Source organism: Mangifera indica, chromosome 12, assembly GCF_011075055.1.
Source record: "Mangifera indica cultivar Alphonso chromosome 12, CATAS_Mindica_2.1, whole genome shotgun sequence".
NCBI classification, from domain to species: domain Eukaryota; kingdom Viridiplantae; phylum Streptophyta; class Magnoliopsida; order Sapindales; family Anacardiaceae; genus Mangifera; species Mangifera indica.
Genome location: NC_058148.1, coordinates 15,706,330 through 15,730,177, shown reverse-complemented (window position 1 = coordinate 15,730,177; position 23,848 = coordinate 15,706,330). Strand labels below are relative to the sequence as shown.

Genomic DNA, 23,848 nt, shown 5'->3' with positions numbered 1-23,848 from the left:
CTCTTACGTCTTCCTAAGATAAAGATAACTTCATGTTGTGTCATTAATTTCTGAGAGTGAGGTTAAGTCTCAGACCTGAGCAGCTGGCCAGCAGCAATGGGGAAGAAGGTTTTTCAAATCTTATCATTCTTCTAATTTTACCATGCCCATCTCAGAATTCTTTGTTAATAATATTGTTTGATTGTTTAATGTTGTTGCAGAAAGTTGTGACAATGGTGTTGAAGGTTGATCTTCAGTGTGAGAAGTGCTACAGGAAAGTGAAGAAAGTGCTGTGTAAATACCCTCGTGAGTGTCTTCCATTTCTGTTTAATAATTAATTCCGTGTTGTTTGTTTGTTAATGCATTTGATTCTTGTGAACGAGATCAGAAATACAAGACCAGGTGTATGACGAGAAGCAGAACACAGTGACGATCAAAGTGGTGTGTTGCAGTCCTGAGAAGATCAAGCAAAAGATATCCTGCAAAGGTGGTGAATCCATCAAGGGTATTGAAATTGTACCTCCACCCAAGCCAAAGCCAAAAGAGGAGAAACCTAAAAAGGAAGTACCGACAGAGACTCCGAGGCCACCACCAGATCCCCCCGGACCGAAAGACCCTGGACAATCAAAAAAATCGGAGAAACCTAAAGAGAAACCAGCCCCATCAGCAGCCACAGCCCCAGCCCCTTGCTTCCCGCAGAACCCTGTGAGAGTGTGTTGCAGGGAATGCTACGAGGGGCAAGGAGGTGGGCCATGTTACCAACTAGGATACCGTGGACCGCCGATATGCTATGATGGATACTACGGGAGACCGGTGTATGATAGCTGGGGTGGTGGCAGGGGCGGTTGCTATTGTTAGAGAGGCAATCGATGTGATTGCTTTTGCGAAGAAAATCCTAATGCAGCTTGCAGAATAATGTGAAAATTAATGGAGGTGCATGCATGATTTGTCGTTGCCCCTTTGGTTTGGTTCTTAGTACAAAATTATTGTACAAGATAAAAACAAGGTTATTAATAAGATAATACTTTTATCAATTGGCAAAATTATTGTCTCTGTTTTTGCATCATCTTCACAATTATTAAAATGGAATTATTAAATATAATTATGAGATAATATTAAATAATAAATGTTTTAAAGCTACCTAAGGTTATTTGTGTTGTTTTAACACCTGTTTTGGGTTGGAGTCTCTTTGCTATAAATATTAAATAGAATGATTCTAATGTCATAAGTTGATTTGATGTTTTAATTAAGCTTTCAAATTAATTTTGTAAGCCTATGATATGATATGATATGATATGATATGAGGGATAGGCAGGCAGGTTGTTGTTTGTTTAATCTTATATCTAAAAATTATACATTTCCCGAATTTGGTTTACAAAATAAGTCGTAAGTTTTCTTTTCTTCGGTTTTAAGGAAGGAAAAAAAAAAACCCTAAAATTTTTCACTTAGACAACTGATATGATGACACTAATTAATTAAACATGTTATGATGCATATCCTTTTTCCACCATTTTATCTGAATTTTAGTCCCCCTTTTTTATTACTCTAGTGATAGTATTAAATTCATGCACATATGTACATTCACATTAATGAAAAAATGGAAGTAAACAGGGAAATTCTTCTGCATATTCACTATATTTTCTGCAAGATTCTATAGATTATATTCATTATATTCTATGCAATATTCTCTATAATATTCTATGTAAATATTCTTTGTTTTTTATCTTTGCATATATTTTATATTATATATTTTATGTCTCATGTCAAGACCTTCATTGCATATGCTTCACGAGTGGTTTATTGGATTATTTTTCCAAATACTGTTTCAATATAAAATTAATGTTAACCAAAATTTAGGGAGATAAGATTAAGTAAGTTTAAAATTTTGTATATTTAATTTAAAAAATTTAAACTAAAAAATTTTTAAATTCATTTGATCTTATCTAACACATATATAAGTTTTATTTTAAATATTAATATTAAATACCAATACATATTCTCTCTTTATAATAAATAAAAAAAAAGAAATAATAGTGTTATTTTTGTATGATTTTTGTAAAATTGAAAATAAAAATAATTTATATATTGTAACATGCTAGGTAGTAAAAACATTTAGGTTGTAAAAACATGTGATATAAAAATATAAATGAAGCTAAATCAGGATAAAAAATTTAATATCCGTAAATTTTTTACACCGACGCCGTGTTGCCTTGTGATTGAGTCATGGACCCATTGCCCGAACACGTGTACGGTTGACAAATGCGGGCACACATTGTTTTTTCAACATTTATGTACGGGCAGGGCAGGGCTGCTCTCTCAATCATTCAAAGCCAGCCAGCACATGTATATGTAAAGAGCCAGCAATCTCAACACACGTGTCAAGAGTATAGTGTATATTGATGTACGGAAATCAAACTCTTACGTCTTCTTAAGATAAAGATAAGTTCATGTTGTGCCATTAATTTCTGAGAGTGAGGTTCAGTCTCAGATCTGAGCAGCTGGCCTGCAATGGGGGAGAAGGTTTTTCAAATCTTATCATTCTTCTAATTTTACCATGCCCATCTCAGAATTCTTTATAAATAATATTGTTTGATTGTTTAATGTTGTTGCAGAAAGTTACGACAATGGTGCTGACGGTTAATCTTCAGTGTGAGAAGTGCTACAGGAAAGTGAAGAAAGTGCTGTGTAGTTTCCCTCGTGAGTGTCTTCCGTTTCTGTTTAATAATTAATTCCGTGTTGTTTGTTTGTTAATGCATTTGATTCTTGTGAACAAGATCAGAAATACAAGACCAGGTGTATGACGAGAAGCAGAAGACAGTGACGATCAAAGTGGTGTGTTGCAGTCCTGAGAAGATCAAGCAAAAGATATGCTGCAAAGGTGGTGAATCCATCGAGAATATTAAAATTGTACCTCCAGCCAAGCCCAAGCCAAAAGTTGTCATTAAAGACCCACCGAAGCCACAACCAGCCAAGGCGACTGAAGCAGCGCCACCAACCCCCAAGGCTCTTGTTGTAGCACCAATCCCCCAGGCTCCCGTACCGGCACCGGGTCACCCGTTTGGCATGTACTGCAATGAGTATCATGGGGGGCCATTTCAACGGCTGGGTTATGAAAGACTTGTGAGTTATGATGGTTATTGTGGACGGCCAGTTTATGACAGTTGGGGCGGCAGTGGTGGTGGCTGGAGTCGTGGGGATTACTTCTCTGAAGAAAATCCTTCAACCTGCTCAATTATGTAATTGAATTAATGGTAATTGATGCATTAATTGTTATCAGTATCAAGTGTGTTTGCCTCTTGAGTTTATTAAATGTCAAGTTTTTGATTTTGCATTGTATTATGAAATTAAAATTCAGAAAAGCTAGTACAAAAAACTGCTACTGGATGTTGAACAAGAATGAATGATGGAACAAGAGTGCATTATTAATGGAACCACGAGTCTAGCCCTAGCCCTAGGGTTGAATTTCAATCTATGCCATTCGATTTGAATGCGTTGATTTTAAGTTAAGATTACAACTGGACAACTCAAATTAAAATCAATATGTTTGCCTATTGGATGACAGCGTTGATCAAAATTTTGAATTTTTTTAAAATTTTAATTATTTTTAATAATCTGGTTATTTTTCATTAGATTAGAGAAATTTTTAAAAATTTTAAAAAAATAAATTTTAAAAAATTTCTTATATTTATTAAAATATCTTTTATAAATAATAATTTATAGAATTATATATTTTTTTAATTATAAAATTGAAATTTTTTTAATTTTAATTGTTTCATTAAAATTAAATGGATAATTAATATTTTTTAAAAAATAATTTTTATAGATATAAATTTTTGATTGATTTTATTTTTTATAAATTTTTAAATAAAATATATTTATTATAATTTAATAATAATTTTAATTGATTGATTTTTTTGATTAAATAATTGAATCAATTAAAATACGAATCAACGAGAGGATTGATTCGATTGTCCAGTTTTAAAAAAGGAAAATTGAAATTTTTACCTTTATTTTAATTTGTGTATCCCTAACGCCAACCTTTATTCTCTAGTTAACTTACGCCAAACTTTTTTTATTTTTTTTAAGTTAAATGTCAATTTTTTTAGTTAAATCTTTAAATATCAATTTTTTTTTTTTTTAGTTAAATCCTACTAAATAGTTTTCTTCAATCATCATTTCTTTCAGATTATAAAATGGATATGACTGAGTTTTTATGGATTGCTCTTTTTTTATCTTTATTTTGAAAAATTCTTAATCTGAAGAATTCAGTTTTTCTATTCTTTCTTTTGTTTTTGAAGATGAGAAAGAAAAGAGAGGATTTTTCTACATGATTCTGTCACTTGAAAGAGGAGAAAGAAGAGAGAAAAAGAGAGAAAAAGAGAGAAAAAAGAAAGAATTTCTGTATAAAAAATTAAAGAGTGATATTTTGAGAAAGTTGATTATTGTTATGGTATATTTATTTAAATTTTAAAATAAATAATATATATATAAATTAAAATAAGAATAAAAATTTCAATTTTATAATAAAAAATTGCCTGTGGATACGACATTGATATTGTGGCATGTATCACGACTCCCAATGCACCTCCAATTCTTCCTATGCGCATCAGGTAGACGACAAGATTTGGCGGTGGGTAAGGGTATCTGCTCAAGCTCATCAATTCAAGATTGGCGGTGGACTTTCGCTCCTTTGAGTACAATTCAACATCTCATATTCTGCATGTGTAACATGGCCGAATATAATCCCAAAGTCTTTCTTTCTTTCTTTTCAATTTTAAAAATTCAAACTTCGACTAGAAAATAAAATTTTATGAAAACTCTTCATTAAAATTAATGGCAGGATTACTATTTAAAATTTAAAAAATTAATGATTTATTATAATTTTTCTTCATTTAATTTAAAAACTAATAATTTTTCTCTTCTTTAAAGTTTAAATAGTATATATTTTTTTCTTAAAATTCTTAAACTAAGAGGGAAAAATATAATAAAATTTTAATTTTTTAAATTTTTATTAAATAATGATTTTACTCTTAATTTTAACTGATATTTTTAATAAAATTTTATTTATAAATGAGATTTAAACTTTTAAAAATTAGAGGATATGATTTAGACATTACATTAAACCCTTAGGTGTGAGCAAATCTTTTGGCCTATATAACATTCAACTACAAAGTTTCATTCAAGATCTAATTTGGCACACTCTATTAATTAAAAGATTAAAAAAAAATGGTTAAAGAGAAAAAATCATTAAAAAATCGTTGTTGTCGTATGGGATGATGGGGACGATTACATCTTAAATAGAAACAAGTGTTTTAAGTTTTTTCAAGGCCAAACGACTATTTCTCACACAAGGTTTGATGTTTTCTCAAATATCCCCCTTTAACTATGGAAACAACAAACACCTACCTATAAATAATTAAAATTAACAGTGATAAGGGTAAAATTATTATTTTTTCTATAATATTAAAAAATAAACTAAAATAGAATATATTTTTGCCCCCCTAAACTTTGAAAACTAAAATTTTTCCCCAACCTAAGTTTTAAAAAATGATAGTTTCACCCTAAGGTTTCGTTTTGAAATCTCCGACAATATCTCCAGCTCCATTGCCAATAACCTCTCCCTCTCGAAGTATCCTCTCCTTCTGGCGATCTCTTTCCTCTCATTTGGAGGCCCGATCAGCATCGGAGATATCTTGAGAGATGAAGAACTTCGTCGGGGAAGACGAGCGACGAAGTTCTTCATCTCCCAAGGTGTCTTCAATGTCGATCGGGCTGTCAAATGGGAGGAGAGAGATTGCTGAAAGGAGAGGATGCTTCTGGAGGGAGAGGCCATCGGTAATAGAGCTGGAAATGTCGTCGGAGATTTCGAAACGAAACTTTAGGGTGAAACTACTATTTTTTAAAACTTAAGTTGGAAGAAAATTTTAATTTTTAAAGTTTAGGGAGACAAAAAGAGAAAAAAATTTTTAGCATTAAGATTCTGTTAAATTTAACCGGTCATAGATAAATATTTGATATTTTCATAATTAAAAAAAAAAATTTGAGAAAACATCAAACCTTACGTGGGAAATAGTCGTTTGGCCTTTTTTTCAAATATAGTATGACAATTGCGGGCACACATTGTTTTTTCAACATTTGTGTGGGGGCAGGGCAGGGCTGCTCTCTCAATCATTCAAAGCCAGCCAGCACATGTATATGTAAAGAGCCAGCAGTCAAACTGAACACAAGTGCCAACATCATAATAGTATTGATGTACGGAAATCAAACTCTTACGTCTTCCTAAGATAAAGATAACTTCATGTTGTGTCATTAATTTCTGAGACTGAGGTTAAGTCTCAGACCTGAGCAGCTGGCCAGCAGCAATGGGGGAGAAGGTTTTCCAAATCTTATCATTCTTCTAATTTTACCATGCCCATCTCAGAATTCTTTGTTAATAATATTGTTTGATTGTTTAATGTTGTTGCAGAAAGTTGTGACAATGGTGTTGAAGGTTGATCTTCAGTGTGAGAAGTGCTACAGGAAAGTGAAGAAAGTGCTTTGTAGTTTCCCTCGTGAGTGTCTTCCGTTTCTGTTTAATAATTAATTCCGTGTTGTTTGTTTGTTAATGCATTTGATTCTTGTGAACAAGATCAGAAATACAAGACCAGGTGTATGACGAGAAGCAGAACACAGTGACGATCAAAGTGGTGTGTTGCAGTCCTGAGAAGATCAAGCAAAAGTTATGCTGCAAAGGTATTAAATTTTATTGTCCACCGCCACCACCACGGACACCGCCACCGCCACCGCCACCTCCACCCCCAGTGTGTTGCGGGAAATGCCAAACCCCACCCCCAGTGTGTTGCGGGAAATGCCAACCCCCACCCCCAGTGTGTTGCGGGAAATGCTACCTGGAGATAGTGTGTTGCAGCGTATGCTACCATGAACCGCTGATATGCTATGGTGGATACTACGGGAGACCGGTTTATGATAGCTGGGGTGGTGGCAGTGGCGGTGGATGCCGAATAATGTGAAAATTAATGGAGGTTAATTGCATGCATCATTTGTCGCTGTGTTGAAGATATAGCTCACTTGTGATGGTGGGCATTTGGGTGGCCTATGGTTTGGTTCTTAGTACAAAATTATTGTACAAGAGAATAAAGATTAAAACACTGGAAATTAATTATTTGTGCTTTTTTAACGCCTGTTTTGGGCTCGAGTCTCTTTGTTATAAATATTAAATAAAATGATTCTAATGTTATCAAATTAATTTGATGATTGAGACAATTTGGGGAGGAATATATTTTAATTAGGAGTAGAGTAGGGTTCATATTTTGTATGCTTATAAGGTTATTGTTTAATCTTTTTTCTAAAATTATACATTTCCCGAATTTGGTTTACAAAATAATTTCTTTTCTTATGGAATAGATGATAAAGAATGTATATATTTGGTAATTGAAAACACGGTGATAAAGAGTGAAAAGCAAGATAGGGATACATTAGAGTTATAAATGCAGACACTTTGGTGGAAGAAAATGATGCGTTTGGTTACTATTTTACTTGGTTTTCAACCGACAAATATTTATCTAAATTTAAAAGAAACAATATTCATTGTTTATTGATTAAAATCAATCCTTCATACGCTTTTTCAATTAGATTCCCCTTTTGAAATGGTCCCTTTAGCGAGGCCCCAGATGGATGAAGTTGGCCGGCTTTCAACCACAGAATAGATACATACAGCCAAGCCGTGCTTGAACCTTATAAATTAAAGATAAAATTATTATTTAATAAAAAATTTTAAAAACATAAAATTAATTATATTTTTCCTCCTAATTTTTACAAACAAATATTTTATCTCTATTTAAAGTTTTCAAACTTTGAAAAGTAGCATTCCCCTCTCATAAGCTTTGGGTTTTCTTTTTTTCCACTCTGACCACCATCTTCACCAAATGACAACCAGTCTTTCTCTCTTCAGGTGATGTTTCTCGATCTGAAGCCCTCGAACGATGTCTAGGTTGAAAAATCTAAACGAAAGAGTCCATCCTCTGGACAACACTCATGGCCCAGACAAGGGTTTCCTTCATCCAGATTTTACGATCTAGACGAAAGATATCTAGATTCCTTAGGAAAGAGAGGACTTCAAATCGAGAGGCATCGCCAGAGGAAGAGGCATTATCAAGAGAAAGAAAGATCAGTCGTTGTTTGTTAGAGATGGTGATCTATAATATTCCTCTCCAGAAGTACTACCATCCTACTTTAGCCCAGATCTATCCTCACTGACCCGACCATGCCTCGTAACTTCCCCGATCACCTATACCTATAATCATGAAAGGAAAAGAAGTGACGAATAAGAACACCCAGTAAAGAGAAAAAAATAAGTAAACTATCTCCCTTTGAGGGAATAATTTGGCTCATCTTTTTCTATTAAGGTGACACTTTATCCCATCTGATATCTATATGATACTTTTTGGAAGCTGATTATAGAGATTCGATGCTTTTCTAGGCTTGAGCTCTCTTTTTTTCTCTCACTACACCATCTCAGAATCTAAACTATGCTCTACTATAAGTATTCTCTACTATGAGAGAACTCTATTACGGGTCTATGTCCTACCACAGACTTGTCCTACTGCAGACGTGTCTTACTGCGGACGATGTAACGTAAAGTGTCCCCTCATAGTTTGTAGCATGCATGCATTATCTCTTATTAATCTTGCTTCTATCTAAAAACTCGGGCCCTTTCTTTCTCTTTAGGTACGTGGATTACTATGGCATATCCATAACCCACTAGACTATACTCTCAGAATGACTCCTGACTCTTAAACCCCAAATTTCCTTTCTTTTTTTTCTTTCCAAAAAACTATAATTACTATTTATTTGATGGAATAGTCTTTTTGTTCAAGCAATTTAACAATCCAAACAGTCTTCAAATCATACAAACTATATATTATTGAAAAAAGGATTCAATGAGCTTTCTAACGAGCTATAACAACACTCATGATTCATCAAATAAGATAGTCAAAATAAACTTTCTTTCTCTCTTTCTTTCTAAAAACTATAATTACTGTTTATTTGGTAGAGTAATCTTTTTGTTCAAGTAATTTAATAGTCCAAACTGTTTTCAAATCATACAAACTATATATAATTGAAATGAGGATTTAAAGAGCTTTCCAACGAGCTATAACAACAGTCACGATTCATCAGATAAGATAATCAAAATGTGGGATGAAATCAGTGACAAAACTATAAATATTTTTCAACTAATTGCTATGAACCAAAATCACACACATAAATCTTTAAAAGACTTATGGAATATTCTCATGAAAGCTTTGATGTACTGTGTACATAAATAAGTTAAACCATAAGTTGGAAGTGATAATAAATATGAACGAAGACAAAAGAATGGTGCATACTATGTTTTCTAACCATTATTCCCGAGTTACAATTTCAGTCCACTAGGATTTGCTCACATTGGCTATCATTTTGTTTGGTCCTCCAAGGAAGACATGTCGACTGCCAGTATTTAAAGCACCGCGGTACCACAATAAGAACTCTAAGTAGTCCTTAGCCAATCACGAACTACTTGCTTGATCTCATCGTGGGATAACAACTTGTTAATACCCGATAAGTATTATTTTCTCAATCAAGGCATTCTCATACAATAAACCTTGTTGGACACCTCTGTTTCCTTCTGAAAATTAGACCAGTGACTAGCGCAAACTCAACAAGGCTAAATTGAAACTCAAAATCATTTAATCTGAACCATATTTCTCTCATGGGTTCCCATTGTTAATCATATAAAGTAACATTGCATGCATCAAAATGACACTAAATCTTGACTTTGCAAAATCTAATAAGTGTCTAAAACAAGTTGTTTGAAAAATAGCTTTCTAAGTAAGCATTAGTTTTTTTCTTAATTACAGTTACAATATTCATCTTTGTCCACGGTGACATGTACACTCGAAATCCGTATGAATAATAAAATTTGTGTGCCCTCTCCTGGTAGTTGATTGCAAGTGTCTGAAAAAATATTAATTTATTTATTACATTAATGAAAGATTAATTAAAGACAATCATTTTTAATAAAAAATTAATCAAATAAACTAGGGTATCATTAAATTAATACGGGTGGTGTCAACTTTATTTTAAAGTTATATTTTAAAATAATTTTTTTTATGATATATAAATTGGATATGAAAACTGTTAAATTTAATGTGAGATTTCATTTATTTTTTTAATGAGTGTTCCTAATATTTTTATATAACTAATTATAGCCCTAGTTTTAGAGTATCATACTTGAGTTTTAAAGATCATTTCAGCTATGCTAATTTAAAAAATTTTAAACTCAATACCCTATACTTGAAAATTTGTAATCACCAACATATATGAAATAAATTCTACTCAACTAACAAGCTTGAGTAACATTTAAAAAATAAATGTATAGATGAGATGTAAACAAATTGGATAAAGAAAGATTACTTTATTTCATTTTCTTTTATTAATTTGATTTTATTTTAGTAATATATGCCCACTAGTCTTATTTAATAGATACTAGAATTCATATTGAAAATAATGATAATAAAAAATCTAAAAATTAGAAAATTATAAGAGCTACTTTTTTATATTTCATATTGATTGGAGTCAACCAAAAAAAAAAAAGAAAGATAAAAAAGCAAAGGTCGGTGGGAGAAAAGGTTAGCGACAATGCTAACCTGTTTCTCCCTAACCTAACAACAATTTTCGATTAGCTTAAATTCAAATTAAACAATACTTAGATTTAAATCAAATTGAGATTTACATTAAACTACTTAATTGGTATTTTACATTGAATTACTTAATTGAATTTTGACCGAATTAAGTTTGGTATGATATAATTATAATTCCATTTATAAGAAAACCTTACCTATCATCCTGTCATTATGTTGCCACTGCCGATGATTGATGAAACTATTTATTGAATTTTCTTCATATATAGAAAAACAATTTGATGATCTATGTAATATATGTTTAATACTTTTATGTTATATATTATATGATCTTCATGAGAAAGCAAGCAAATACTTTTATAAAAAATATTTGCAAAAGTATGCATATATGTACATTCACGTAAATGAAAAAATAGAAGCAAATAAGCAAAGTCTTCTGCATATTCATTATATTCTCTACAAGATTATGTGCAACTATTCTTTACTTATTATCTTTGCATATATTTTATATTATATGTTTTATATCTCATGTCATACCTTCATCGTATGCTCTTTACAAGTAGTTTATTAAATTATTTTTTTTATGTGCTATTTCAATATGAGATTAATACTAATCAAAATTTAGAGAGATAAAATTAAATGAAATTTAAAATTTTATAAATTTAATCTAAAAAATTTAAAGTCAAAAATTTTTAAACTTATTTGATCTTATCTAACAGATATATAAATCTTGTTTTAACTATTGATGTCAAATATCTACATATATTCTCTCTCTATAATATATAAAAAAAAAAGAAAAAAATAATAGTGTTTCTTTTGTTTGGTTTTTTAAATTTAAAAATAAAGATAATTTAGATATTTTAATATTTAAAATAATAAAAATATTTAGGATATAAAAAATATGAGATAAATATGTAATTGTGGGTTTGGAGTAGGGAAAAAATTCAAACCGGAAATTCCTACACAGGCGCTGGGTTGCCTTGTGATTGAGTCATGGATCCATGGCACGAACGCATCTACGGTTGGCAATTGTGGGCGCACATTCTTTTATGCATCATGTAGTATGGTTACGTGGGCAGGGCAGGGCTGCTGTCTCAACCAGTCAAAGCCAGCCAGCACATGTATATGTAAAGAGCCACCAATCAGAAGCGAACTCGACACACGTGTCAACATCATAGTGGCTATTTATGTACGGAAATCAAACTCTTACGTCTTCTTAAGATAAAGTTAGGTTCATGTTGTTTCACTAATTTCTGAGAGTGAGGTCCAGTCTCACATCTGAGCAGCTGGCCAGCAATGGGGGAGAAGGTTTTCAAATCTTATCATTCTTCTAATTTTACCGTGCTCATCTCAGAATTCTTTGTTAATAATATTGTTTGATTGTTTAATGTTGTTGCAGAAAGTTGTGATAATGGTGTTGAAGGTTGGTCTTCAGTGTAAGAAGTGCTACAAGAAAGCAAAGAAAGTGCTGTGTAAATTCCCTCGTGACTGTCTTCCGTTTCTGTTTAATAATTAATTCCGTGTTGTTCGTTTGTTAATGAATTTGATTCTTGTGAACAAGATCAGAAATACAAGACCAGGTGTATGACGTGAAGCAGAACACAGTGATGATCAAAGTGGTGGCTTGCAGTCCTGAGAAGATCGAGCAAAAGATATGCTGCAAAGGAGGTGAATCCATCAAGAGTATTGAAATTGTACCTCCACCCAAGCCTAAAGAACCCGAAAAGCCTAAAGAGCTTGAGAACCAAAAGGGCTAAAGAACCCGATATGCTATGATGGATACTAGGGGAGACCAGTGTATGATAGCTGGGGTGGTGGCAGTGGCGAAGAAAATCCTAATGCAGCTTAGCTTGCAGAATAATGTGAAAATTAATGGAGGTGCATGCATCATTTGTCGCTGTCCCCCAAAAGGGAATTCTCCTGTTGTGACGAGAGTTGGAGTTTTTCAAAAATTGAAATATATAAGTTTAGAATTACTCTTACCTTTGGGTGGGAACAAGTTTTTTGGCCCATATAACATTGAGTTACAGAGCTTTATTCGCAAATGAGCTTCTCTTGAATACAAAATGGATAATTCAAGATTTAATTTGACTCACTCCAGTAATTAATAAATTAAAGATATGCCTAGAAAAATATGGTTAAAGAGAAAAAAAAAAATATCATAAGATAAAAATAAATTTGTTAACCACTTTTAACAACACAATTGAATTGAGTTTATTCGATTCAATTTTAAATTAAAACTACCTTGTTTGAACAAAATATCAAATTGAGGCTTAATTGGCTTGCATCACATCCAGTAGATTACAAATCGAATCACTTTATTCATTATTGTAGGTATTTTGGGTTGGCCCAGGGGCTACCCCAACACATGCAAGGGTACATAGGCCTCTACTCTACTCTACTCTTCTCTATTGCATGGATTAGGCTTGCCCTTCAGTCTCTGTAACTCAAAACTCAAATCTAAACCAAAATCAAACCCTAATCAATGGCTTACAATCTCTTCCATTCAATGTCGTCTGTCTTCCTAGACCGCCAACCTCTTTTAAACTTCTCCTTAACATCGAATCTGAAACCCAAACCCTTTACTTTCACATTTCACTCTAAACCCTCACTCCAAAAGCTCCATGTTTCTTTGCAAGAAACACCCAACCCTAACCTTACTAAGGATGGTTCCTCTTCGAATTCTTATATCTGGGTCAACCCCAGAAGCCTCAGAGCTTCAAAGTTGAAGAAAAAATCTTACCCCTCAAGGTATACTTCTCTTGTTAAAGTGGCTGAAGCGTTGAATGTTTGTAGTGCTAATGAAGATAGTGTTTTCAGTATTTTGAGTTGTTTAAGTGATGGGATTTTGGAGCAAGATTGTGTGATTATTATTAATAACATGTCAAATGTCGATACTGCATTGCTTGCTTTAAAGTATTTTCAGAACAAGTTGAGGAGAATTAGTAGAGAGGTCATTTTGTATAATGTGACTTTGAAAGTGTTGAAAAAGGGAAGGGATTTGGATAAAGCGGAGAAGTTGTTTGAGGAAATGCTTGAGAGAGGGATTAAGCCTGATAATGTTACAATTTCCACCTTAATTGGTTGTGCTAGGATGTGTTCTTTGCCTGGTAAGGCGGTTGAGTTGTTTGAGAGGATGCCTAGCTATGGGTGTGAGCCTGATGATGTTACTTTTTCAGCTATGATTGATGCATATGGACGGGCTGGCAATGTGGATATTGCTTTGAGTTTGTATGATAGAGCTAGGAATGAGAAATGGCGTATTGATTCTATGACATTTTCAACTTTAATTAACATATATGGGACGACTGGAAATTTTGATGGGTGTTTGAATGTTTATGAAGAAATGAAGACTTTAGGCATTAAGCCAAATATTGTTGTGTATAACAATCTGTTGGATGCTATGGGAAGAGCCAAGAGGCCTTGGCAGGCAAAGAATATTTATAAAAACATGACTACTAATGGGTATTTGCCAAATTGGAACACATATGCATCTCTCTTGAGGGCTTTTGGGAGAGCCCGATATGGTGAGGATGCGCTTGCTGTCTATAGGGAGATGAAGGACAAAGGACTGGAATTGAATGTGACTCTTTATAATACAATTTTGGCCATGTGCGCCGATATTGGTTATACTGATGAAGCTTTCAAGATATTTGAAGACATGAAAAGTTCTGGAACTTGCAAGCCTAACAGTTGGACATTTTCATCTTTGATTACAATATGTTCATGCAGTGGTAAAGTTTCCGAGGCAGAGGCCATGTTGAACGAGATGTTAGAAGCTGGCTTTGAGCCTAATATTTTCATTCTTACATCACTTATCCAATGCTATGGAAAAGCCCAGCATATTGATGATGTTGTGAGGACATTCAATCAAATGACAGACTTAAGCATAAAACCTGATGATCGGTTCTGTGGCTGTCTTCTGAATGTGATGACTCAAACACCTAAGGAGGATCTTGCCAAGCTTACTGAATGCATTGAGAAGGCCAATCCAAAGCTCGGTAATGTGGTAAAGCTTCTCTTGGAGGAGCAAGGCAGTGAAGGAGATTTTAAGATGGAAGCATCTGAACTCTTGAATTCAATTAGCCATGATGTGAGGAAAGCATACTTGAATTGCTTGATTGATCTCTGTGTCAATCTCAACCTGTTGGAAAAAGCTTGTGAGCTGCTAGGTGTGGGGCTTATCCTGGAGATCTACACAGATATGCAGTCCAGTTCTCCAACTCAGTGGTCCTTACATCTGAAGAGTCTCTCACTTGGGGCTGCTCTGACTGCATTATATGTTTGGATAAATGACCTGTCAAGGGCACTGGAATCCGGAGAAGAGTTTCCACCATTACTTGGGATTAATACAGGGCATGGGAAACACAAATATTCAGACAAAGGCTTAGCGACTGTATTTGAATCACATTTGAAGGAATTGAACGCACCTTTTCATGAGGCCCCAGATAAAGTTGGCTGGTTTTTAACTACAGAGGATGCAGCCAAGTCATGGTTGAAGTCTAGACATTCACCTGAATTAGTTATTGCCTAAGTTCTCTGCTGGTGAGGGTTTTGGCAAGACATAAATTCATCTTCTTCACTTCAGCATCTAATGTTTAGCAAAGACATGTTCACCTTCTCGAAGTTCCTCTATCTTATTTCTCCATATTGTCTCTCTTGTTAGATGAAGAAGTTTTGTACTATTAGAACAAACTTTTGTTTATAAAGTATTATAGAGTTAATCTGTATTCAGTTTGTTCTAGAAATCAGGAATAAATAAGAGTAAAACTGCAATTCTGATAGCTGATACAACCAGACTTGTCCTTGTGGTACTGTCGAAGATTGCAATTTGGGACTCTGGGGACATAGGTATATATCTGCTTCAGAAGAAAGCATGATTTTTATACGTGTTCTCTTTGCTGGACATAGGGCAGTGATGCAAGAAATTTGAACATTTGCTGTTAAATTTGAATTGACCTCCAAAAGCCAGAGAACCTAGGAGAAACAAACAACAGAGAAAGAACACCAGAGAAAATTCAGATGTCAAGTCCTCTGATTCGATTGCCTCAGAGTTGCTGGTTTGGTTACCAAATGCTGGTGAGTTTATTTCTGTTTTTACCAAATCTGGGACCTGGTCTCAACATTTTTTGGGCATAGCTTCCATGCATGAAACACTTTTCATCTTTTTTTTTTTTGGCCAAAGGACTTGTTCCCACCCAAACTATGTTGTTTTTTCAAGGTTTAACCTTTTAACATTGAAAATCTTATTTATCCACCCATAGGTGGTTAAGTTTGTTTATTTTAAGGCAAAATCGTTATTTTATATTTAATATTAAAAATAAACTTAAATTTGATTTCATTTTCTCTCAATCCAAATTTTCAAAAATAGCATTTTTTCCTTAGGGTTTCCAAGTTTTTAGATTCAATTTTTCTATTGATGAAGAGACTTTTTCAGCGATATCTAGGCAACGTCTCTTACTTTAGCAACGCCTCATTCTGGTGCTCTACGGTGTTGTCATCGTTATCATCAGAGAACGAAAACAACTCGCCTTCATACCTAATGAAGACTCTTTGTCGACGAAGGTCGATGATGATCTCGTCTCTGTCTTTGACGAAGACGGGTCATCTTGGTTGTCTGACAACGTCGATGTCGCATAATGTCGAAAGGAGAACGTGCCAAAATGAGGACTTGTCAGAGAGAAAGAGACGTTACTTGGAGATCATCAAAGAGAAAGAGACGTTGCTTGGAGGTCGTTAGAGAAATCTCTTTGTCGACGAAAAAAATTAATCTGAAAAATTGGAAACCTCAAGAGAAAATACAATTTTGGAAATTTGGGTTATGGGGCAATTGTTAGTTTTTAAGAGTTTAGAAAGGGAATAATATAATTAACGGATTCAATTAATTTTAACTACTCATGAATGGATAAATAAGATTTTTACAGTTAAGGGGTATGAACTTGAGAAAACAACATACTTTAAGTAGGAATAAGTCTTTCTGCCTTTTTTTTTTTTTAATTTTAAAAAGAGAACATGCATGACTTGCGCATTCTCCGGTTGGTCTTTCGGGCAAGCATATTAGCCGTAGTGTTCGCTGCCCACCACCCCACCAAATATTGTTGCTAATAAAGAAGTCTGATATGGTTTGCACGATAAACTGCCAAAGCAACCAGTATGAAATATAAATACCTCTAGCTCAAATGATCAGTGCACCACACTTTGTTCATGGAATGCCGTACCAATTTCATGAGAAAGTTATGAGTTATGACTTTTAATGGTGCGAAAAAAGAGTTTAAAGCTTCTGCACCACACTTTGTTCATGGAATGCCCTACCAATTTCATGAGAAAGTTATGAGTTATGACTTTTAATGGTGCAAAAAAAGAGTTTAAAGCTTCAACACCAATTAAAAGAATCACATCTGGTCGCCACCCTGTCTATAAGTTGGTGCAACATACCAAGCCATTCTCATCGTTTCCTCAAGTTTCCAAGCTTGATCCGGGGGCATTTTCTGTCATGTGCTGGATGTGCCAGAGGTGCCTTGTAAGCCTTGGATTTCTATTGAAAAGGATAAACAAAAGATACCCAAAACTGGGAAAGTGAAGATTGATATAACAAAGCACCAGTTTGAGTTCCTGATGAAAAATGAAGAGATGTTACAGTCTGGAAACCTTGCAGTCCGATTCTCAGAGAGTTTTAAACAAGACAGTCAGAAATGGCATCTGTCTTACCTCCCATCCTGGAGGTGCCCAACTTGTAAATGAATAGATTATTGCATTAGCTTTTCCTTCTGCAGTTGAGTTGGATCCTATTTCACCACTGGATTGTATGGTTCAGAAGATAGTAACGTATAGCTGCTCAGGTGTTGGATAGGCACTTTATGTATGTTTCTTGTCATCAGTTATACTTCCAGCAGATTGGAGCAATTTTTTAGCGCTAACTGGGAAATATTAGTAGAAAGATCATCACTAACAGTTATTCTGGTGTGTGTCAGTACCTACATTTTAAATGGGTACAACTATGTGAATGACACTAGCCTTGGTTTTGCCATGGACTATCTTGTTGTCTCAATCATGATAGCTCTCAGTATCAGTTTGGTTCAGCAATCATCAATTATAACCTTCCTGTGATCGGCTGCTCTCTTTTCCTCAATGAAATTGTAACATTCAGAATTGCATTTTTGACATCCAATCGTCTAGAGGTTTGAATCATCAGTCGAGGAACTGGTAAACGTCGTCTGAACTTTATACACAAACCACCAAAAAATCATATTGGACACTCAAACAATGGAAAACAATATTCAAACAATCCTGGGAAGTTACAGTGTCAGCTTCCTCTTTTTACATCGAAAAATCAGATACAATTATAGGTAAGGATAATGCATCAAACAAATCCTGAAAGCTTCAACTTCTCCAAGCCAAGGAACCTTCAAGGTGCTTTGGTTCCCCTGCCGCAATTCCAACCATTCAGAGTGTTAATGAGAGAAATGGAGAGTAACAGAAACGTAATTAATTTTTAATATCTATTTTACTGACCTTCTAGAGGAGCTTATGCTTCCGGTATTTTTGCGGTCATCTGGCTTCATTGATGTAGCTCCCTTTTCTTTAGCTGTGGCTTCTCTCTTTACTTTGCTGGGCTCAAATTCAACCGCTTTTGTTAGTGCTTCAACCTTCTTCATCAGCATCTGTGAAAAAATTGTGTTACACATTTAGCTACTCGGGCTTTCAACAACTTTGCAACAAAGAGGTAAAGATGATACTTCACCTTGATTTCCTGATCTTTGGCATTCAAGCTACTTTCTTTAGTGTCACAAAACTTCCTCAAGTTTATGACCTCCTTTTGTAATCTGTCATATAGGAACCCGGAAACCATGTCTTCACTATCAGGATTTGCATTTCCCTTGTTATTTTGTGAGTCCTCGAGGCTGCCACCAGTTCTGTTTCTGATTTCTACTGGAACGGCTGAGTGATCACCCTTAAACTTATCAACATTGGTGTCAGTGTTCTCCTTCACTTCAGTATTTTCCTTTCCACTACTATCAACAACCTTACTTCTTGATGGCCACATACTTTTTCTCAGCATATTCTCTCTCTTGTGCAAGTTATCAGCCTTATTTAGCCCTCTGGTAGGACTATATGTTCCATTTTCAATCTTTGGCTGCTGCTGCTGCTGCAAAACAGAGCCTCCGTTGTTTGTTGAAGCCCTTGGCTGTGATGTAGACCTCTTCCTGAGTCTATCATTTGACGTTAAGAATCCTAAAATGTTACTGGACTTTTCTGTTTTGGGGGATCTGCGAAACACACTAGGATTTACAGAGAAACTTGATACACGCTTTAAGCCTTCTTCCAATGTGTTTAGCCTCAGCTTCAGTTTATCCTGAAGTAAGTTCCCATTAGCACAAAAAAATTTAACTAATTCAAGAATATGATTAAATGAAGAAATCAAATTTAACCTTCAGTTGTGCTTCTGCCTTAGCTGTTCTCTCTGATATAGCTAGCTTGTCTTTCAATCTTTGCATTTCTGCCTGCATATAAAAGGATGTGGTTGATCATACAAGAAACCTTCAGTGGTGTTCTTCCTAGGCTGTCCTCATGGTATAATTTGTTGATCAATTTAAAAACACTCAAACATAGAAGTGCTATAAATCTTAAGGGAAAGATCTGCAAATTTGGGCTCCAAGAGCTTTTTCTCTATAAAAGAATTACTTGCATCAACCTCCTCTCTTCCAACCACTGCCTCACAGGCATAACTTTGTCATTCTCATCCTTCCACTCATTAGCCACCACAGTTGCTACCCGATTAGCCGAAACTTTAACTCTGGCCAACTCCCTCTCCAATGTCCTCCTTTCCTCCTGAAAAATAAGTATCAGGTTAAGAACCAAACCAATGCATAGCTTAGCCCTCATCCACAATCCTGTTAGTGGGAGCAATAGCTTCACAATCTCTAATCTGAATTCTCAAAATCAGCAGACAAGGAAACCTACATTTAGTTCAGCAATCTGTCGCCTAAAGTCACGGATAGCATTGGCTGCACCTCTACCTGCCAGAACAGCCTCCTCAAGTTCTGTAATGGTTTGGCTAAGCTTTTCGACCTCTAATACCTTTTGATGATTGGTTTTCTCAAGGATTTTGTTCTCCTCCTGCAAATGCATATATTGAATTTAACTAAAATACTCCATAGTTCATGTTGTATACACACAGAAAGTGCTAGATTCTGGTAGTTATCGTGCCTGGCAGATGTCGATCTGTCTCTTCAATTCAAAGTTCAGGTTTTGAACCTCCTCAACTATCAAAGCTCTTTCCAAAGCACTTCGCAAAATCCTTTCTGCTTCAAGAAGAGCTGTCTCCTTCGATTTAGTGAGACGTTCCAATGCCTTCTTATCCTCTTGAAGTGCTGCAACCTGAGAATGCCATATGTGCTTGCAGCAGGAGAAAATGAATAAACACAAGAGCATATACATTCATTTTTTGACATATTCATTCCATACCTCATTTTTATACGTCTTAATCTCTGCCTTCAAAGGAGCAAGAACAGACTCAGTAGGAACAGAATCATCATCCTTTAAATTTGCATGCACCCTTCTAAGAGTAGCTTCTGCAGCATATCGAGAAGCCATTGCATCTCTCCTCTCATTTGTTAGCCTTTTGATTTCCAGGTTCTGCATTGAGTCACAATTGAACAAGAATAATTAGGTACCTTATTTCCACAAAGAAAAGCAATATACACACGATTGTAAGACCTCGACCCACCTTATGTTCTAGAAGATTTTCAGTCACTGTAAGTTTCTCATCCAATTTCTTAACTTCATTTCTGAGCTGTACAAAAGGAAAAACAAATTCTAACTCTAAAATATGCAATAACAGAACCAAATTCATGGCACATCTTATTCTGTGCTGCAATAATTGTACATGAGATTATAAAATGTCTGTGCATAAAAACAGCCAAACTTAAACTATATTTTCTTCCATAAAATTGCTCAGTACCTCTTCTATAGCCTTTTCCTTCTGGACATTGGTTGCTCGCAATGCCTTGATTTCACCCTGGGCAACTCCAAACTTCCTGTCCTTTTCTGCAATTATGTCAAAAAAATTACTATCATGAAGTGTATTTATTAATGATTGTCATAACACCCTCGAAATTTCCATAAAAGTTTGGCAGTTGTATATTGAAACAGTGGACATGATCATCAAGTTCTATTGACAGAACTTCTCAGGATCAACAAGAGGCATGCACAAACCTTTGATCTGGTTCTGCAAACGATTGAATTCCAATACTACAGGGTCAGGGTGAGCAAGAGAGAGCTCTTCTACTCCTCCTAGTTTAACTTCATTAAAACCAACCATCTCTTCTCTTCGATTACTTTTTGGCAAGCTTAGTTTTCTAATGCAACAATGAAGGAGGGGAGGGGTTTTAATAAGAGGGTTTAGCGTGAAACACAAAGAGAGTCCATGCCTCCAAGGAATTGACCACAAAGAGAGGAAGGATCTTCCTTTAATCTCAAGCAATATCTGAAAGTTACATTGTATAAGAGCCGGCCTAGTCGGCTCTCATTTTGACAGTAACCATTACTTTATTTCTTTCTTTCTATCAACATGATATCATTTTTTTAACACAAATCATCATAAACCAACCACATTATCTCCTTCACATTTTAAAACATTATTTCAATAACATTTCCTCATGGTTTCATTCCCAGATCTTCATGTTTCAATATACTCATTCTCAATTTTCCAAGACAGGCACTTTCACAGTTCCCTTCTGATTAATGGGGCAATTTCTGTCTGTTTTACGAGGATGAAAGTAATAGATTGTATGTGAAATCTTGTATGTGGATATCATGAAGTTCCTAACATTTGAACCTGAATCTATAAAACTCTGGTTCTTATCTTAAAAACACTAGAGAATTTTTGAGATTTGTATGATGTAAGTGTTTTCACCTGAAAGTCCATCTGCATCAACCTTTTAACTCAATGTATGACTAGACAGTCTGTCCTTGAATTGACAAACATTTTACAACCACTTTGATTAGTAGGATTGTTGTAGTATGATTGATATAACTGTTCATTAACAAATACATTCATTTTAACAAGTAAGATAAACAAATATTAAAATAATATTGATTCTATTAGACATAATTCTGTTTCGGAAGAACCAAGATATATTACACATTTTTTCTCTTTATGTTTTATATTAATTCGAGTGTGTTTATTTAATTTAGTGATTTTACACATTTTTTAGTTGGTTCATCTAAAACTAAAAAACCCCACTTCATTAATAGGGATTTTGTTTGTTTTATGAGGATGACAGTGATAAATGGTAGGTATTATTTGAAACTTATAAGATAAAAAAAAATTAGGTAAAAATATGAATAAATAAATGGTCATAAAACTTGAATATAACTTGCCATGATTTTGAAGATAAGATTGTGAAAGGATTGCATCAATGAAAGAAATGTTTATCTGCTTTTCAATTCTGGTCTATGAACAATAACATTAGCTAGCTAGCTAGCATTGAAGATAAGGAGAGAATTTGATTATCATTGGTTGTTGATAGAAAGCTCTTGTTTTTGAGTAATCCAATTGCTTAACCGCTAAAATATGCTTAAACCAAGCACTTTGTAGTAATAATAAACTTAGTGGGAAAGCCATTCAAGCTTAAATATAATGAATTAATGACTTGTTCAACGAAAATGACAAACTAAAAGTGGCTTATAAAAATAAACATGAGTAAGATCAAAACAATTTAAATGAAGAGACATGTACTTTGGTAGCTTCTCATCTTTGTTTTAAAGTATTTCTATAACATTTTAAACAAATCTTATATCAACAAAGTATGAAAGAAATGTTAGATATATATAAATATCTTACATAATACTTAACATCTCTCGTATTTTGTAAATGTAAGATTTATTTAAGAATAATACAATTTTTCATAAAAAATAAATTATATGAAATACTAATTATTATGAACTGATACAAATAAACTGATGTGTTATTATATGATTAAATTTTATTTTTTAATTCAAAATCATTTAATCATACAATAAAATGTTAATAAGTTTTTGTCTGTCATAATTTATGATTTGTATATTAAGTATTATTGAAATACTTTTTCATTAAGCCCTTGCCATTTGCCTAAATTGTCAATTTTTTTCGAAGTATTGTATGGGTAGATGACAAAAGCAAGACTCTTGTCTTTCTTCCCCATACCAACAACAAACCCATATATGTTTATTGAACTCTCAGTAAGGATAGTTATGATAGAGATGGGAAGTGGGATAAAATTGCTTGTGTGCTCATTGAGTAGGTAAGTAAGTGAAATAAGCATAAATGATACAATGAAACCTAACACTATTGTTCATAATTACACATGTAAGTTGGTTGATTGATTTATTCCTTAATATGGATTATCATGAACTTTGAAGATTTTTATCCTTTATCCTTTTTTCAGATTGGTATTGAGCTAGTCTTGAATTGAAGGTGTCGGGCCATTCTTCTACTTGTAGTTGCAAATGGGGTTTACTAGATAGATGGGCTGATTAGGATGGCTTGGTATGCAATAAGAAGGTAACCTAAATGAGTTTATAAGTCTCAATCTGGTGGTGGGTTGTTTAGGAACGGGAGGAATCTCCTCAACTGTGAACAAAATCTTTTATGAATGTCAGAATGCAGAATGTACACTGATAATTAAACTGTGATTAGGTAGCTGTCTTTGAGCTTCAATCCTGATTATTTCTTCCTTCATTTTCCTTATGAAGGCTTCAATTCATCTGTGTATCTACACTGCATGCTCCTTCTGTTGCTTCTACTACTTGTCTATCCAAGTTTGTAGCTATATATCACTACCACTCAACAATCGATAAATGTTTTTGTTGTTGCCTAAAACGTCGCATGCTGCATGGACTGTCCACTTCAGAGCCATCTCTCTCTTTCTCCGGGCTAATTGAGTTCTGATGGGGTGCTTGGATATGCATATATATACATATATGCGGGACTGTGACATCTTTCACAGGATTTCTTAATGAATGAAAAAAAATTGCAAACACTATGTCCTTTAAATAATTGGACTAGGACAATTAATTAAAATAATAACACAAATAATTAATTCCATTGGAAACTAAGACACTGGAAAAACAAATTTAAGAAATAACTTTAATAGGAAATTAGGACTCTACAAAATAACTAAAATCAACAAAATCATTCTAAAAATATA

The 23,848-nt window shown here is 34.1% G+C and overlaps 5 protein-coding genes across 8 annotated transcripts; 4 read left to right on the top strand and 1 right to left on the bottom strand.

Moving 5' to 3' along the window:
- On the top strand, positions 1 to 1,022 carry LOC123193372 (protein PYRICULARIA ORYZAE RESISTANCE 21-like). 2 transcript variants are annotated; one of them, XM_044606316.1, is made up of 4 exons: positions 5 to 108; positions 201 to 285; positions 368 to 524; positions 615 to 1,022. In XM_044606316.1, exons 1-4 carry the CDS (start codon positions 97 to 99, stop codon positions 835 to 837), a joined length of 477 nt encoding a protein of 158 aa, XP_044462251.1. In that variant the 5' UTR covers positions 5 to 96; the 3' UTR covers positions 838 to 1,022. The 2 variants fall into 2 exon arrangements, with proteins under 2 accessions (XP_044462250.1, XP_044462251.1); XM_044606315.1 differs by having other exon boundaries at positions 1 to 108; positions 368 to 1,022.
- Positions 1,023 to 2,343: 1,321 nt separating this feature from the next.
- Positions 2,344 to 3,410, top strand: LOC123193373 (protein PYRICULARIA ORYZAE RESISTANCE 21-like). The gene is made up of 3 exons (XM_044606317.1): positions 2,344 to 2,499; positions 2,592 to 2,676; positions 2,759 to 3,410. The coding sequence occupies exons 1-3, from the start codon at positions 2,488 to 2,490 to the stop codon at positions 3,217 to 3,219; spliced, it is 558 nt and encodes a 185-aa protein (XP_044462252.1). The 5' UTR covers positions 2,344 to 2,487; the 3' UTR covers positions 3,220 to 3,410.
- A 2,808-nt stretch (positions 3,411 to 6,218) lies between these two features.
- LOC123193365 (protein PYRICULARIA ORYZAE RESISTANCE 21-like) lies at positions 6,219 to 12,657 on the top strand. 3 transcript variants are annotated; one of them, XM_044606307.1, is made up of 4 exons: positions 6,219 to 6,353; positions 6,446 to 6,530; positions 6,613 to 6,711; positions 12,324 to 12,657. In XM_044606307.1, exons 1-4 carry the CDS (start codon positions 6,342 to 6,344, stop codon positions 12,413 to 12,415), a joined length of 288 nt encoding a protein of 95 aa, XP_044462242.1. In that variant the 5' UTR covers positions 6,219 to 6,341; the 3' UTR covers positions 12,416 to 12,657. The 3 variants fall into 3 exon arrangements, with proteins under 3 accessions (XP_044462242.1, XP_044462241.1, XP_044462243.1); XM_044606306.1 differs by lacking the exon at positions 12,324 to 12,657 and having other exon boundaries at positions 6,222 to 6,353; positions 6,613 to 7,116; XM_044606308.1 differs by lacking the exons at positions 6,219 to 6,353; positions 6,446 to 6,530; positions 6,613 to 6,711 and adding exons at positions 11,851 to 11,966; positions 12,058 to 12,142 and having other exon boundaries at positions 12,225 to 12,657.
- A 341-nt stretch (positions 12,658 to 12,998) lies between these two features.
- On the top strand, positions 12,999 to 15,383 carry LOC123192334 (pentatricopeptide repeat-containing protein At4g16390, chloroplastic-like). The gene has a single exon (XM_044604845.1). It carries the CDS (start codon positions 13,144 to 13,146, stop codon positions 15,190 to 15,192), a length of 2,049 nt encoding a protein of 682 aa, XP_044460780.1. The 5' UTR covers positions 12,999 to 13,143; the 3' UTR covers positions 15,193 to 15,383.
- A 2,519-nt stretch (positions 15,384 to 17,902) lies between these two features.
- On the bottom strand, positions 17,903 to 20,979 carry LOC123193629 (microtubule-associated protein 70-5-like). The gene is made up of 11 exons (XM_044606692.1): positions 20,874 to 20,979; positions 20,620 to 20,705; positions 20,386 to 20,451; positions 20,124 to 20,294; positions 19,866 to 20,036; positions 19,620 to 19,775; positions 19,341 to 19,487; positions 19,088 to 19,159; positions 18,400 to 19,011; positions 18,171 to 18,319; positions 17,903 to 18,082 (listed from the first exon to the last, which is right to left on the bottom strand). Exons 1-11 carry the CDS (start codon positions 20,977 to 20,979, stop codon positions 18,064 to 18,066), a joined length of 1,755 nt encoding a protein of 584 aa, XP_044462627.1. The 3' UTR covers positions 17,903 to 18,063.
- Between the last annotated feature and the right edge of the window lie 2,869 nt (positions 20,980 to 23,848).